Source organism: Notechis scutatus, chromosome 4 (genome assembly GCF_049901735.1).
Source record: "Notechis scutatus isolate UNSWTSFEM ecotype Mainland chromosome 4, rNotScu1.2, whole genome shotgun sequence".
Classification (NCBI taxonomy): Eukaryota; Metazoa; Chordata; class Lepidosauria; order Squamata; family Elapidae; genus Notechis; species Notechis scutatus.
The window spans coordinates 138,713,870-138,731,857 of record NC_142012.1 but is presented as its reverse complement, the minus strand read 5'-3'; the positions used below and the strand labels follow the sequence as shown (position 1 = coordinate 138,731,857).

General features: G+C 38.5%; 1 protein-coding gene across 8 annotated transcripts in view; it reads left to right on the top strand.

Annotated features, from left to right (window-relative positions):
• XRN1 (5'-3' exoribonuclease 1) overlaps positions 1–17,988 on the top strand; it is a 69,756-nt gene that overhangs the window by 30,304 nt on the left and 21,464 nt on the right. For 6 of the 8 annotated variants that reach the window (XM_087965104.1, XM_026664577.2, XM_087965105.1 and 3 more), the window contains exons 24-32: positions 1,732–1,847; positions 3,404–3,550; positions 4,740–4,829; positions 5,403–5,538; positions 6,370–6,426; positions 6,900–7,032; positions 8,171–8,240; positions 8,548–8,773; positions 13,591–13,692. In XM_087965104.1, coding sequence (XP_087821230.1) covers positions 1,732–1,847; positions 3,404–3,550; positions 4,740–4,829; positions 5,403–5,538; positions 6,370–6,426; positions 6,900–7,032; positions 8,171–8,240; positions 8,548–8,773; positions 13,591–13,692 — 1,077 coding nt within the window. The remainder of the gene's footprint in view (positions 1–1,731; positions 1,848–3,403; positions 3,551–4,739; positions 4,830–5,402; positions 5,539–6,369; positions 6,427–6,899; positions 7,033–8,170; positions 8,241–8,547; positions 8,774–13,590; positions 13,693–17,988) is intronic. The other 2 variants (XM_087965107.1, XM_087965106.1) reach the window with 1 other exon arrangement.

Below are 17,988 nucleotides of genomic sequence, written 5' to 3'. Positions count from 1 at the left end.
GCGGCAACGCTGGCAATATTCCGAGAGGGAGGGGTGGGCGGATGTACCGGGGCTGCCTCTGTTGCATGTGCGCACCTCCACCACCCCCTTGGCACAGCGGAGATACCCCTCAAGGGCCGCACGCCCACCCGCTGGCCAGGCCGGGATGGAAGCAGTGCATCTCCTGGGAGGAGGCAGAAAGCAGCCAGCACATGCAGCCACCATGGCTGGTTGCTTTGCTCATTTTGTGCCCTGGGAGAAGGCAGAAAGCGAGCGACTATGGGTGCGGTGGTGCTGCTACAGGAGGCAGCCCCGGGAGTCCCCCCACCCTCCCTTTTGGAGCACCTCTTACCGCGGCGTCAGACAGATATTCCTCCCATGTGGAGTCAGCTCCTAAACAGCCCCGCCTCCCCAGAAGAGCAGCAAAAAGCCTGCTTGGGTGGGGAGAAAGGAAAACCTTGGCCCGTCCATTCTGGCTGGCAGCTCTGCTCCCCTTGCTATTCCAGGTTCCGGCACACTGGCCAGCTCAGACACAGGGCATTTGACGCCCTGCCAGCAAACGCTGCCCCGCCAGCTACTCCTGCTGCCTGTCTCTCACTGCTGCTCTTTTGGGGAGGCACAACTGCATGTGTGAACTACCGCTGCCCTCTTACCTGCAGTGGTGGCAGGCTGGCCGGTGCGCTGGAACCTGGAAGAGAGCAAGGAGACCAGAAGCGCTGGCATTCAGGTCCACCCCATTGAGCCCACTGCACCAGAGGGAATTGCCCACGTGCCTTTTCCTTGCAGAAAGTCCCAGCCTCACATGTGAACATGTGAGATCCCAGGACTTTCTGCTAGGAGATGGCGTGTGGGCTACCGGCTCAGTTCCGGCAAGCAAAGAGGCATCAACTGGGAGACTTCTTGCACCAAAAAAAAGAGGCAGCTGCTGCAGGCATCTTGTGACAAGGGGGTCGAGATGCAGGCTGGTGAGGTGCCCAGTGGCTCTCAGCCCTGGCTTCCCTTCCTTGGCAGCCAGCCACTGGAGGAAGGTAAGGTCACAGCCACAGACAACGAAAGAGGTGACCACTTTTCCTCGTAGGGGAGGAAGCGAGATTAAGGGCCAGGCCAGGCCCTCTGAAGGAGGGGAAAATAGGTGACGCATCGTGCCTAAGGGAGAACAAGTGGCGAGTAGGCGGCTCTGGGGCAAGGCTGGAGCTGGGGAATCACACGTTCCCCAATCCAGCTGAGGCAGCCAGCGGTTCCAGGGTCTCAGGGAATAGCACACGTCCCTGGGGCCCCGGATCCTGACCCAAGGCAAAGGCTCAGCAGGGGGGACATGCATTGCTTACCTTTGGTGAACTGACACCAACAAGGCAACTGGCGAGGTGATTAGGTGGGCCGCGTGGCAAAGGCAATATATATAGGGTGGGGGTGGGTAGGGCGAGCATCGAACAGCCGGAAAAGATGATCGAGCATCCGGAAGGGGCGAGCGACCATCGGGCAACTGTACCAGTTCAGGGGCATGTCCATCCAGAAGTCGCTACCGGTTCCATGACCCAGGCCAAATTCTTGCTATGGGGTCACCGGAACTGGTGCGAACTGGCTGAATACCACCTCTGATGCAAATCCAGTTTATGAGATTCCTTATGTAAAGACTTGTCCATAGAAGTATATTGCATAACAAATCTGTAGTCTTCCAAAGGCTCCGTATTTTTGTTTCTATAAATGATAATATTGTTCTCAAATATTAAAAGTAAATGTTTGATATTTTAGAAATATTCTGTGAAATATAATCCTGCATATGTGTTGGCCAGTCGCCTTGGAGTGAGCAGCTATCTTGTTTCAAGATTTACAGGAAGCATTTTTATTGGAAGAGGAGCCAGGAGAAAGTAAGTTTGGAATATAATACCATTTTGCAGTGAAATATCTAATTATATTTGAATGAAACCCAGGTTAAAATGCTATTAATCTGATTCTTCCTATTTGCTTTGAAAATCGGTTTTAACAGAGAAAAATTAATGGAACTAGACCTTCTTCCTTTATGTGTGCATTTAGTATAGAGAGAAGACTAGATTGCACAGTGTCAAGAAAGACAATTTTATGTTAGTTGTGCCCAGTTTTTAGTTTAAAATTGGGAAACAATACCTTTATGAAGCACAATAAGGAAATAAGTGCACAAATACTATTTTTCAAAAACATAACTCACTGCAATTTTGCATCACTGATGTATAGGCACATTTTCTTTGCCCCTTTATGTGAGCCAGTGAATATTTTGGCTCTTTAAAGCTCAGAAGGCCAGTCTGACCCACAAGAGTTTGAAATGCCATTATCTGTTTTTTTACTAAAAAGGAATGTTTATTGTTGTTTTGTAAAATTCCTTATAAAGCACTGTAAAGCATTGTTAAAGTTATTTTTCCAACAGTACTTCTTTTATAAAATGCTTTGTCCAATTTTCTGTCTTCCTTTCTCTGTGTGGAATTATTCTTGTATATATATATTTTTAAAATATATTCCAAAGCATGAATAGGTTGAATTTGAGCACAATTTATCAGGAAAGAGAAATGAAAACAGGAAGAAGAGAAGCAGTTAAAGATATGGAGTCAGAACACACTTTACATGTTGAAGCTGACCAGTGATACTAATAATATTGATATGTCCCCTTGAAGCATTTAGGCAGTTAGGACTTTTTGAAGGCTCAGCACAACTTCTTCAGGGCCTTCCTAGGTTGTCTCCAAGTAAATATACAGACTGCTTCATTTGGAACTGTAAGGAATCAAAACACTCACTTCCAGAGGCAACCTTTGGCAAGACCTCTAGAGGATACTGAATGCCTTAGTATCAGTTTCTGATACCTTCAGTTCTGCCAGGTAGGTGTAACCTCACAGAAGATGTGCTTTCTAGGTTTTGCCAAATTATAGGATTTAAGGAGGGAACCTGGAGCACACCCACCTCATTTGACTGTTAGGACTGATAGATACCCTCAAGGAGAGGATGTCCCACAAATAACCTGGCCTTGCACTATTCAGGACTTTTAACGTGATCACCAACACTTTGAATTATGCCAGGAAAGAAACAAGGAGTCATTGCACTTGAGGCAGCAGCAGTATAATAAGGGCAAACCACAGAGTACCCACAACTGTGTGTGCCATTAACATTCTGTATCAGTTGTAATTTCTGGGTAATCTTCAAAGATAAATTCATGTACTATAGATCACGTTACAGCAGTCTAGCATGGAAATAACCAACAGTGACTATGAGCATGTATTTTGCTGAATAAATCATTCAAACTTAGGTTAGATTTTATTAATATTCATCCTTTGCTGTTTTTCAGCCAATAAATTTGAAGACTGAATAGCAAGTATTAATATTAATATACAGCAAAAATAGTATTAGAATATTAGTAAATTGCAATAGATAGAGTTAACATTTGACATCTATTTTGCAGTCCACGTGGAGACCATAAAGCAAATGTAGGTTTAAATCTGAAATTCAATAAGAGGAATGAAGAAGTCCCTGGCTACACTAAAAAAGTTGGAAATGAATGGATGTATTCCTCTGCAGTGGAGCAGCTTCTAGCTGAATATTTAGAAAGGTAAACTTAAAATTATTATGGATGTGTGTATAGTATACCCCTGTGATTGCCAGTGTTGTTATATAGCATTATTGTAGGGAGCTTTGTTAAATCCAGCTGTCTATTGAAGCATTCTGTTTATTTCATCTATTTAGTGACCTAAATATTGTTTCTCCCTAGCATCTGACCTATTAATCATACTGGGTTTGCTTTTGGGTTTAGCTATTTATAGTTTATATTTATGGTCTATATTTATATTTATTTTTTCAGTTTGTATGACTGCTTAGTCACTTAGACTACAGGCAGTTAATGGCCAGTTAAAAACAAAAATAAGCAAATAACCAAATAAAAGACAAATTGTGCCAAAATTATATATTCTTCTTTCAAAACAATGTTGATTCCCAGACTTCAGCAATTTTGATGAGAGTACATTTCATAGTTTGATAATATACCAGAGAAATGGCGACAGCTTGGGTCATATTTTCAAAGACATTTCCTTATCAGATTCCTCAATGCCCAACACTGACAAAGCTTCTAATGTAACTGCCTTTACTGGAAAAGCTGGGATATGTTCAGAGATGTCTTGCCTTGAAAATAGCCCCTACTGAACTGTATCTTATAGTCAAACATCAGTACAAGGAATATTTTATGATAATTTGTATTATGCCATAAACCTTTGTGATTATTTTATGTCTTAGAAGTTTTATAACGGTCAAATTTCCATTTTTTGGCCCTGAATTTTGAATGTATTCTGTAAGTTAGCCCATTTGAGGTACTGTACCTTGGTTCAAACATTTTGCCCTACAATGCACCATTTTGTTATAAGAGGAATCAAAGTTTTAGTAGTATATTAACTGGGTGAAGAAATATTTTAATTAATTTTAAATCCTTCCATATGTGAGTATAGTGGATTATTCCTTAGGTATTGTACCATTATGTGAGGAAAACTGTATCCATATCTTTTATACCATGAAAGTTACATGATTGTTTCTCAACTGTTTTTAAAAGTTACAGATCTGTGTTACATTACTATTTCAATGCAAAGCATCTTTTTGGATGTAACTCTGCAGCTCTGCATAATATATTTCACTATTACATGCAACTTATTTTTTCCTGAGAATAGGAGTCTAATTAATGTTGGTGGAGGTTCTATGATATATATGCGTGTAAATATGAAATATCTACTCAAATATATTTATCTATTTCACAGGGTACCAGAACTTTTTACTTACTTAGCCAAAAATAGTCCAGAAGATATATTTTATGAAGATGACATTTGGCCAGGTGAAGAGGAGAATGGGTATGTAGTTCATATGTTTGTAGATTAGTAAATAAGTAGATAAATTTTCTGATCTTGCAAAGACAATCAGCATGAAGATTGCTAGTTCAAATTTAATAGACGAGTCCTTGGATTTAAGGAGGAACATTTCATGTCATATTTTTTCATGGTTGCAGCTGTCTAATTACTGTCAAGCAGTCAAAATACTATATCTCTAAAGAACACAATTGTTATTTTGAAAATATATAATCTTGATCCAAGGAATTGCAGGGGTCGAGTTATAAAAAGAATCCCATTTCTTTTATAGAGGTTTTTTTTGTTGCTGTATTTATTTAGCATATGGCATAGAACACATGGATAACAGTAATAAAATTATATACACCAAACTAATTGGATTATAATTTTCAAATTTGATTTGACAGCTTTGATGTAATTGTTAAGCTTTGGGGCAATGCTTATATCTATTTTTCTTACATTAGAACATATTTTTTAAAAAATCTTAATACATAATATGTTGCCACTTGATAATATTTACATGTTGACTATGCTAGATTTTACATCTTGATTGTTAATATCGAATAATTTTTAACATAGTGCTGAGAAGGTTCAAGAAATCTTGTCATGGCTAAAGGCTCATCCTGTCAGTACACTTTCACGTTCATCTTGTGATTTGCAAATTCTGGATGCAGCTATCATTGAAAAGATTGAAGAAGAAATAGACAAATGCAAGGTATATAAAATATTACCTAAAATATCTGATTCTTAATACAATATATTTAAGTTAGGTTCCAAATGTCATTTAAATTGCTATTTGAATGTCCTACATTATGAATTCTTGAGTGTAATTTTGGATTGTAAAGAAATAAAAAAATCATTTTTAAACACGGGAGACCTTACCAGCTTACCTGATGACTTACTTGTTTATATATAATCTATATCACCCACCTTGATTTAGGTAAACTTTATTGAGTTTATGAAGTCACATCTATCTAGGGTTACACTGAAAGCTTTGTTCATAAGATTTCTCTCTGTACTGCTCTTGTTAGATTATGTTTCTTTATACTCAGATAAATATTTGGTGTTGGAGAACTCTAAATAACAGAATAGTTTAGAATACCCATAACATTCATTATACAGTGTGACTGTCTTATCAATAAATATTTGGAGTAGGAATGAACAAATTTTTTCCATCAAGGTCATTTTTTTCATGGATTGTCCATTAAGATCTGTGTGATAAGTCAGAATATAAGCAAGCAGTGGATGTATCCAAAGTCTAAAGTTGTCTTTGTCACATCCTCTGTTTTCTCTTAATGGCACATTGTTTTTTCTCAAATCACCCTCCACGCAGCAGGCACCAATAAAGAGTCAAAGAGCTGTTACATAACTCCTGGACTTATCTTACAGAATAGTTTTAAAATTGGGTTGAGTGACACACATTAAGCTAAGGAATATAGATAGATTTTCTATTAGTGTTTTAATTTATGTGGGCTATAATATGTGACTTTTTAACTTTGTACAGCAATAATTATGAATGATTTCATCCAATTATTTTTTTTTTTAGCAAAGAAAAAGTAATAAGAAAGTGCGTGTGACAGTGAAACCTCACTTATTATACAGAGTAAGTTTAATATAACTATAGTTGCATAGGAATTTTTATTAAAGGCAGTAGCAAATCAATTTGCTACTAGAAAGAAACATGAATGAATGTATCATGTAGTCATCAAGAGTTAAGCTTGACTCAAGGGAGGCTTCATGTTTTATACCAGCTTCCTCTTTTTTCCCCTCCATCTTACATATTGTAAAACTGATGAACAAGGCATGTAAAATGACAATGCTGGTTCGATTATGTAGATGAAACTTACTATATTTTCTGTTGGGTGGATTTGGAGTCTGATTGCTTTCTACTGAGAAAACATCCCTGCATTGTAAGATCATTATAGTGAACAGAACATTACATGATTATTTAATCTTTTCATTTTAATAAAATTGCACGTGAAATTAATACCCCGAGGCATATATAACTAGTTTTATTCTATATTATAATCATAATTAGATATTTTTGCTATAATTTAAATTTTTGGTTTTTATTAGCCTTTAGAACAACAACATGGAATTTTTCCAGATCAAGATGCAGAATATCGATTGTTTGACCGTGTTGTGAATGTGAGAGAGAACTTTTCTGTTCCCCTTGGACTTCGTGGTAGTATAATAGGAATTAAAGGAGGTATGACTGAATTTCTTTTTAGCTTTTGATAAGCCTGCCTTTGATTTGTGAATGATTTCTATGTTTAAAAAAATACTGATTAGTATCATCTGGATATTTATCAAATATCCAGTTTAACTGAGGTTAAAAAGGTACATCTTTTTGTTTGTTTTAATGAGCTGAATTCAAAATTCTATAACTGGGGTTTCTCTATAGTTTTCTTGGTATTCTTTTTTTTAAAAAAAAAAAAGTTTTTGGTATTCTTAGAGACAGTCAAATTCACCTGAATCACACAGGCTGCAGTTGAACATAAGAATTTGTCCACACAAAATGGCCTCTGCTCTTTTATTGCAATATCTTCACCATAGTTCAAGCTATTTAAAAGGGCCTCTAGTCCTTTGAAAGTGTACAATTTTGGGGACAGGAGAGAATTGGAAAACTGTTTTACAAGTGACATTTCTTACATATACTTTTGGAGTTGTTATTTTTAGTCTACAAGAAAATAGATCTATAGTGCTTTTGTAGCACTTGTAACTAAAGAACATTTGGACACATGTTTCTATACAGTATAATCAAATGTGGGAAAGCCCTAACTGTATTAATTCATTATTTGCATAAAATAACAGGAAAAAACATTGCTACCAGGTGTGTTATTTGATCATTTTTTCTTGTTTGGAAGGATGAGAATGTGTGTTAACTGATATGATGTCTTTGTATATATTCTCAGTTTTAAAACACCATGTCTTTGGTGGTGTTTCTTTAGTAAGACTGAAACTACCTTAAAGCTCATTGACACACATAAGTCAATAATACAGAAATTATAAAAATGAATCAGAGTTCTGCCTATGGATTATAACATCTTGTTAGTCATAATAGTTGTGAATTCTGGAATTTATAATACACACCATTAGGAGGGAACCGTGTTGGTGAATATAGTCTAACTGGTCAGCTATATTGACCAGGAATGGAAGCCAGTATAGAGGACAATATTAATTCTTAATTGGTAATTCCAATCTTTGTAAATAGTTCTGGAGATAAATATAACGTGTTTTTTTTAAATATAGAAATTGTTGCCATTGTAGTAATAAGCAATAATATTATGTTTTTCTTTATCAACTTCACATTTGATGATATTGCTTACAATGTATATTTTCTTTAGCCAGCAGAGAATCTGATGTGCTATATGAAGTACTGTTTGATGAAGATTTTCATGGAGGTTTAACAATAAGGTTTGTTGCAAACAATTGCTTGTTTTTCTTAAGTGTTTCCATAGAACCTCAGAAACATAAGTAATTGTGTAAGAAGGTGCACTAAAATGTTTTTTTCTTGTTATTGTGTTCTTTATTATCTATTTTTATTGTCATTGTGTAAATTTATAAACTTTCATTTTATTATATCTGAAGTATGTTAGTCAAGTTCATTTTATGCTCCATCTGAAATATTAAATTATATTCTATAAATATTTTTAATATATAGTTTGAAATTATATGAGTAATGATCATGACAAAATTGCTTTCATTGCCTTTCTTTCATTAGGAGTTCACCTTCCAGAGGATACCGCATGCCAGCTTGTGCCTTAATTAACATATCTCATGGCTATCGAACTGAAACAGGAAATCAGAAGCTAACAGCCATAGTTAAGCCACAGCCAGCTGTGAGTTCCTACAACTTATATTCATCTGAAACCTTTTCTGTATCTTCCCAAAAAGCACATCTAGGAGGCCTCAATCATTCTCCTCGTTCCCTCTTTGTTCCAACTCAAGTAAGTGTGAATTCAGTTACCCTGTTCTATCATAAAAATAAAGATATTGCTATTCTCTTATGCTAGCAAAAGCATAGCCAAATTTAAACAAGGCTTAATAATTGTCATAATAATTAGTGGAGTTGGTTTGGTTTAGTGGTTAAGATATCAGACTAGATATTGGGAGGCCATGAATTCTAGCCTTGCCTTAGGCATGAAGCCAGCTGGGACTTTGTGCCAGTCATTCTGTCTCAGACCTTGGAAACAGGCAAGGGCAAAGTGCTTCTGAAATTTTGCCAAGAAAATTGCAGGGACTTTGCCAGGCAGTTGCCAGGAATCAAGAACAAAATAAACAACCCTGACCCAAAGGAGCACACACACATACACACATGGAAAAGAATAATTAGTTAGTGCAGATTTACCAGACTCATATATAATAAAAGGAGGAAATTATGGTTCTTATTTTTTAATAAACTTTATTAGAAGTTTGAAAACAGAATAAAAACAAAGACTATATTTAGAATGAAAAAAAGGAAAGAATAAAGGAGCAAAGACAAAAATGAAAAAATCAAAGAAAAAAATATTATAAGGAAATGATTTCTGATTTTCTTTTATAGCAATTCATCATATTTTAGCTACTGTCTGTCCACTGCAAGATGAAGGCCTCTTCCACATGTTTCCAACCAATATGGTCCTGAATTTTCTTTTCCCAACTGGGCCCATAATACTTGCTGATGTCATCAATCCATCTTGTTTTAAGTCTCTTTTGTGGATGCTCTTTATCAAGTGGTATCCATTCTATGAGTGCTTTGGTCCACCTGCCCTTAGTGTCGTACACCTAGGGTGGATGGGGGGAAACTGGGTCATAGATGATAATAAATTACATGTCTCAGAGTTGGCTTGCTGTCAGGATTCCCAGCCTAATTAAATAATGAGCCTCAGCCAAGTTTCAAAAGAAACCAACAGATTCGTTAGGAGCAACATGACTGGCATTAAACTGTATGAAGCCAAGAGACATGCAATTTACTATCGCCTATGACCCTGTTTCCCCCCATCCCCCTAGCTTTGTCATATATCAGATTCTCCAACGTAACACATTCACTCATCAATCACGCTCTCCAATGAAAGATTTTCATGGGCAGAAGATCCAGTAGCCTAGGCTACAGTCTCCACAAGATAAGCATGGAATGTGCTTCTGTCCTTCATCTGCTGCACTGCTCCCTCAGGTCTTCCCCCGCCTCCTAATGGTAATAGGCATAGGAATGATTTATGAGTTGACACTTGGTTCTTGTGTGACTGAAGCAGGACCAATTAAGGCATATAAAATATGGACATTATAGAAATCTAGGTCATAAGTTAGAACAAACCTACAGGTCAAATTTACTTCTGTATTTTGTCTGCTGCGAAATTAAGGGACTTATATTTTAAGGAAGTAAAGCTCTGCTTCTCTTGCAACTAAGGATGGGAATGGAAAATTACTGTTGGTGTAAGATAACAGAATAAGCAAGAAAAACATATCCTCTTTTTGTGTTCCTGCCGTAACACAGGATATTGCATTTATCTGTCCTAAGATGCGTGTATAATCAGTTGACCGTAATTTGTGAAAGTGTTAAAGGTAAACGCCCAGACCTATGATGAGGTCATTCTGGGTATAAAGAAACCACCCCAGATGCAGCTGGGTGTTCAGAATCTGTCATGCTAATGCTCTGAACGTGTTGCGCAATAAACCTGATTTCCTCCACCTTTTCCGTGGTCTTGAGTCCTGTCTCAGACATATGACTTGCTGCTTCATGACCAGACACTTGATGATATTGTATACTTTTATTTGTTTTCTAATCAATTTGCAGGTCTTTCTATCTTGTTTTGTAGTGGCAAGCATGTATCTTTCCATGACTCTTTGCACCACTCTTAGCTTTTGTATCAATTGTGATATTAGTGTCTATGTTTCACTGGCATATGTTAGAGGAGTTAGCATACACTGATTGAAAATTTCTCTTCAGGCATAAGGGGAGATTGTTTTTGAAAATTATGCTTTGCTTGCCAGAAAAAAAAAACATTTACAAGGTTTTCACCAAGATAATAGCAAAAAGAATATTCAGAACATTAAATGATGCACAACCAAAAGAGCAGGTAGGGTTCAGAAGTGGCTACAGCACAATGGATCACATCCAAGTTGTTTAACAAGTCATTGAAAGGCAAAGCGAGTACATTGTGCCTCTGTCCATGGCTTTCATTTACTATGAAAATGCATTTAACTCAGTATTCCAGCAAGCAATAATTAATGCATTGCCCAACCAGCTAACATGTGGAAAACTCTTAAAAACATCACTGGCTTCAGCAAACCTCCTTCCCAGGCAGAAGGAAATCAACAACTAGCAGATGACCTGAATGTGTTTTACTGTAGATTTGAAAAGAAACTACAGCCTATCTCCACAACCCATATCTCAAACACACCAACAACAGCCAAGCCTCCTACAACTGGCCCCAATCCATTGGGCTCACAACCTCTGATGATCACAGAAAAAGAAGTGCAAGATCTATTACACAGACAGAAGCCAGGAAAAGCAACAGGGCCAGACAAGATAACTCCTTCTTGCTTAAAAGTCTGTCCTGACCAATTGGCTCCCATCTTCACCTGAATCTTCAATAGATCACTAGAGATGTGCTATGTTCCTTCCTGCTTCAAACGTTCTACCATCATCCCAGTGCCAAAGAAGCCCTCCATCAAGGAACTGAATGACTACAGACCAGTTGCTCTAACACCTGTAGTTATGAAAATCTTTGAAAGGCTTTTGCTGTCACACCTGAAAACCATCACGGATCCGCTGTTAGATCCCATGCAGTTTGCCTACCGAGCAAATAGATCGACAGATGATGCTGTTAACATGGCTCTGCATTACATCCTACAACACCTTGAATCTCCAAACACCTACGCAAGGGTCCTCTTTGTAGACTTCAGTTCAGCACTCAATATCATCATTCCAGATGCTTTTCTAAATAAATTAAACCAACTAGCGGTACCTGAACACACTTGTAAGTGGATCATAAGCTTCCTAACAGACAGGAAGCAGCAGGTGAAACTAGGCGGAATCACATCCGATACCTGTACAATCAGCACAGCCCCCCCCCCAAGGCTGTGTGCTATCTCCACTTCTCGCTATATACCAATGACTGCATCTCAAACGATCCATCTGTTAAAATACTGAAGTTTGCTGATGACACAACAGTGATTGGTCTCATTTGAGACAAGGATAAATCTGCATACAGACAGGAGGTTATACAACTTGCCTCATGGTGTAACCAGAAAAATCTGGAACTGAACACACTCAAAACCGTAGAAATGGTGGTAGACTTTAGAAGAAACCCTCCTATACTACCACCTCTTACAATACTAGACAACACTGTATCAACATTCATATACATTCACCATAGAAAGAAAGAAATATTATATCTGTCTCTCTCTCGAGGAGGCTTGCGGAAAGAAGCAGCCAGAGTCACTCTCGTCTCTCAAGAGCTCAGCTGAAGTTTCCCGTGCTGCTTCTGCGAGCACTCATTTTTGCAGATTTTGCAGATAGCTTGGCCGGACTCCTGTCCCTGGGAGTCGAAGCACAAGCGGCGCAGGAAACTTCAGCCGGGCTCTTTGAGCGAAGGTGGAATGCTGATGCCGTGCAAATGCAAGTAGCACAGTGCTGCCGCACCTTCCAGCTATCTCCATCGCTGTTTTGGCACGCCTGTGCCGCCACTGCCCTCTTGCCACAACAGCACCATTACCTCGTCCTGGCCAGTGAGGGCTGCACTGCTTTTTGCACATTACACCACCCAGAGATTTGCACATTACATGTGCCACCCTCTATGGTGGAGATTTCAAACCCCACCACGGGCAGGTTCTATATCCCAGAGCTACAGTAGCACAAGACTGGCCCTTTAGTTATCCCAGAGCAGCTCATCCATGGCAGGCCAGTCCTGTGATTACTTCAGCTCTGGAATATGGGACCAACTTTCCCACCAACATCAGCAAGCCACCCCGGGGCAGATTTCTCTCCCCCATCATTGGTCTTACCTTCCAGTTCCAGCTTGCGTGGCTTTACTCAAGGTAAGGTTTGCGCTCGGCCAAAGGGGGGGCCAGGGGGGGCGGCCATGTGGGCGGCGCAGCCTTGTGTTCCCGTGCAGCCTGGATTAATTGCTTTGGGGGGACATTTCTCTGCAGACCACCAAAATTTTCTTGTGGACCACCAGTGGTCTGCAGCCCACCAGTTGGTGACCACTGGATTAGAGAACAAACGAAAGTATACAATATCATCAAGAGAGTAAAAGAATTGAAATGGAAATGGGCAAAAAAACCTGATGGCAGGTAGACCGAGGCTCGGATAGAATGGATCCCACTTGATAAAAAGTGTCCATGAAAGAGACCTAAAACAAGATGGATTGATGACACAGGCAAGTATTGCAGGTCTAGTTGGGAAAACTAAGCTCAGGACCATATTGGTTGGAAACATGCGGAAGAAGCCTTCATCCGGCAATGGATAGACAATTATGACAATGATATGATATGAACACTAGTATATGCACAGAGAAGGAAATGATAGATCTTAGATGTGCCTTGAGCACTTCAGTTATTGTGTATATATCAGAGAAGTTGATTTTTAGATTTGTTTGAGATTCAAAAGAAACAAAGTAGATAATGTCCCATAACAATTATTGTTAAAATTGTTGAGTATATATTGTGGGCCTGTTAATTTGTAATACTGTGTTGAGAAAAAAATAGCTGAGTGCTTAATATTTTAAATAAATAGAAAAGTTGGAAAGTTATTCTATTTTTTTCTATATCTATTATCCAGCAATTGAATGGAAGACAGCATAATAGTATCAAAGCAGAAAAGCAGGGTTATTCCAGTTCTCACCAGAAAGTAACCTATACAAGTAGCCATCAGAAATGCAAAGTAAGTTGTTTACCGGCTACCTTAGGATAAACGGTTTTGGGTTCTGTAGGAAGTCTGTTTAAGTTTGTTTGTCAGTTGGCTTTTGTTAAAATAAGTAAAATGAAAAAAGATTATATATTATTTGGTACATTTGTATTAAAAATAACATTTCTAAATAAGATAATCATAAGCAATGCATTGTAGTAATGCAAATGAAACAATAAATAAACACCAAGCAAAGACAATAATAAATTGGACATATATTCCAACATGTAGCACGTTGCAATACATTCAAGAAAATGTAAAAAAAAACCTCTTGGTGTGGAATTTAGAAATACTATCTCTGCAATATAATATAGCAATACTCCATTATGGGGCAACTGTTCGTGAAAAGATGAAAACATGCCTTCATTTCTATCATTTGAAATGTGAATGGCTACTTTATTCACTGAAGTACCGTGTTTCGTCAAATACGACTGGGTCTTATTTTCTTTTGACTTCCGAAAAAACGGCTTTCTTTTCAAGGAGTGTCTTAATTTTTCCCCCACACGTCTGGCCTGACCACCAGGCCACTTCTTTTGTGGCCAAAAAGAGCGAGCGGTGCCTCGCGCACCTATGCCTACCTCAGTGATGGCAAACCTTTTTATTGTGTGATGAAAGCACGCATGCGCTGGCACCCACAATGCAATGCGCCCCCCGCATGCACATGCAACACCCTACTCCTTTACCTGCACTGCGCAATCCCTGCTGATTTTCGGCCCATTTGAGGCCTTTTTCACCCTTCCGGAGGCTCGAGGGAAACCTCTGCAGCCTTGGGAGGCCGAAAAACGAGCCTTCCAGAAATACCGGAAGTGCTGAAACAGGCCTGTTTTTCAGCCTTCAAAGGCTGCAGAGGCTTTCCTCAAACCCCCGAGAGGGCAAAAATGGCCTCCCCTGAGCTCCAGAGGCTGAAAACAGGCATTTCCGATATTTCCAGAAGATCCATTTTTTGGCCTCCCGAGGCTGCAGAGGCTTCTCTCGAGCCTCTGGGAAGGCAAAAACTGCCTCAAATTGGCTGAAAATCAGCTGGGAGGCGTGTGCATGTGTAGTGCAGGTAAGTTTGGCTTGGGCTCACATGCCCGCACAAATGGCTCTGTGTGCCACCTGTGGCACACATGCCATAGTTTCGCCATCACGGCCCTACCTGTAATGGTAGCTATCCATCCGAAAAGGCCTGCAGTCATACACTCCAGCAAGCCTGGCCACCGGGCTGCTTCTTTTGCGGACAAAGAGTGTGTGGGCAAGTGACATGCCCCACGCCGCCTGAAGTACAGAATGGTTTTTTGAGTGTTTGTTTGTCCTGACCCACGTGGCCCAGCGCAGCAAGGAAGATCTTTGTTTGGTTTCATTTTAAATAATTTTTATTAATTTTCTTTTTTTTTTTACATCGTAAAACATCATGGTATCAACGACGTTCTTGGCATCTATACAAAATTTTGATTTAAATATCATAATACATATTGCGTTTATCTACTATTAAATAATATATTTAGCTATAATTACTATTCTTATATCTTTATATAGTTTACAAAATTTTATTTTATTTTCTTAAGGGTTGTTTCAGTTGACATTTTTGTCTCCCTTCTTGGTTCTGTTTTTTTAGCCATTTATACTGATTATTCCAAATTGTAAAGAATTCAGAGTCACCTTTTTCTTTCAATTTCATTGTTAGCATATTCATCTCAGCACTTTCTGCTACTTTGTGTATTATTAGTTCTTCATTAGGGGCATTTGGTGTTTTCCATACCTGCGCAAAGGCTATTCTGGCGGCTGTTATAATATGTAACACTAGGTATTTTACTTCTTTCGGTAGTCTTTCTTTAATAATTCCTAATAGGAAGGATTCCAGTCTGAGCTCAATCTGATAGCCAGTAATTTCTTTTAAACAATTTTTAATTTGGATCCAATATGTCCTGGCCTTGGGGCACATCCACCACATGTAATAAAATGTACCATCAACTTTTTTGCACTTCCAACATTTAGGACTCATATTGGAGTAGATTTTTGCCAATCTTGTTGGGGCTAACTATAAAACATTTTATATATGTTTTCTTTGTATGCGGCAGATACCGTTAATTTATCATTTATATTCCATATTTTTTCCCATTCCTCTAATTCTATAGTGTATCCAAAATTCTGTGCCCATGCAATCATTGTACTTTTGACTATTTCCTCTTCCATTTTAAAATCTAATAAATATTTATATATTTTAGTTATAAGTTTTTGTTCTGGTCCCATTAATATTTTATCTAGTTGGTTCTGCCCTTTGTCAAATCCAAAATCTTTTGAGTCTTTTTTATATTTATTTTGAATTTGCAAATATGGCCACCAATCATTTATAATTCCATTTTCTTTCAGTTTTTGGTTTGATTTTAATTTCCCTTGGCTATCTAATAGTTTTTCATAGCTTACCATTTTCTGTAGATCTAATCTATTTGGATGTATTATGGCTTCCATGGTTGACAGCCATCGTGGGATTTATGTATAGTGTTTACCTTTGATTTTTTTCAAAATTGTAATCAGTGAATCTCTTATTAGGTGTTGATTGAAATAGGTATGTATATTGCTTTTATTTTCCCACAAAAATGCATGCCAACCTATCAAGAGGTCATGCCCTTCTAATGTTAAGATTCTCTTGTCTCTTAATTTAATCAAATCCTTAATCCAACTCAACACCGCTGCCTGATAATAAAGCTCCCAATCTGGTAGTCCTAGACCACCTCTGCTCCTATTATCTTGTAATAGTTTCATTTTAATACATGGCCGCTTGCCCAACCAGACAAACTTGGATGTCATTTTATTTAGTTCTATAAAGAAAGATTTCCCTAATTTAATTGGAATCATTTGGAATAGATATATTAATTTTGGTAAGTTATTCATTTTCAACGTTACTATTCTTCCTAATATAGACAGTTTCAATTTGGCCCATAATTCCAATTCTTTTCTGATTTGCTTAATCAGTTTGACATAATTGTCCTCTTTTAATGATGAACATCTGGGTGATATCCAAATTCCCAGGTATTTCACCTTTTTTACTATTTGCAGTCCTATTGTATTTTCTAATTCTACTTTCTGCTTTGTACAGTTTTTGACTATCATCTTAGTTTTATTTTTATTTATTTTAAATCCTGCTACTTCCCCAAATTTTTCTATTTGTTGCAACAATATTGGTCCCTAATTCATTGGATCTTCCACTATAAATACCAAATCATCAGCAAATGCCTGAACTTTATATTCTTCATTTCTAATCTTAATTCCATAAATCTCTGGGTTTTGTCTGGTTGCAGCTAGCAACACTTCTAAAGACAAGATAAATAGGCCTGTCTCTTACTTTTTCCTACTGTTCTTCTTCTTTTACAAGTCACAGATCCATCAGGTTAAACTCCAAATTCTAGTCTAAATCAACTCCAAATTTTTCAGAAAAAGTCCAAAACACCAGTCAATCTTTAATCAACTAAATCGGCTTTGATCTCTGTCTTAAGAGTTCCTTGCTTTCACCGCCGGATTGCCATTTCCCTTTGGACTTCCATCCTCTTATTTAAGACTCACAGTTCTGCCGTCTCTCTCTGCCGTTTCTCTCCTCGACTTTCACTTTCCGCCTCCTTCATTCCACGTTCAATCCATCAATTGATGCCAAAAACGCTGTTTGTGCTCTGGTATCTTCCTCATTGGGCTAAAGCTTCGGTCTGCCATCGAGATGGCCGATCACTCACACGTTGGAGCAAATGAGGTCTCCCTTGAAGCTGTCAACAGCCGCCGCTGTCAAACTTCTCCTCGGGCTTTCTCACACCTTCATCTTCCCTTCCAGGGTCTACATGCCCCTCACCAGGGCCTCCAAACGCGCAGATTGGGGATGAGAGAGCAGAGCTTGCTCTTCTCTCCCCGCCACAGCGCTGCAACCGCTGACCTTTGTTAGGTTTCAAAATGATGAAATCCATTTAAAAACAAAAAACCAAAGTCCATCTTCCAAAACAATTTCTTTTATTTAGGAAAGCATCAAATTGGCAAAGTCCATGGTAGTTCCAGATCTGACACAACCCGGAATTACCCCACAATATCATAAGTTAGAAGCAACCCCCAAAAGTCACATTATCCAGTAGAAGTAATTCAATGTTGCTTGATGTCATAAATCTCCACCTCAAGGGGCCTGAACATGGTCAGCTCATTTTCCCATGGGAAGAAGAATCACCTAGCCTAAACAACTCTCCCTATCTTCACTCCTCCCCCCTTAGGAATATGGCAAGCCCGAAACCCTTCACCCATGACCGCCAAAGAGAA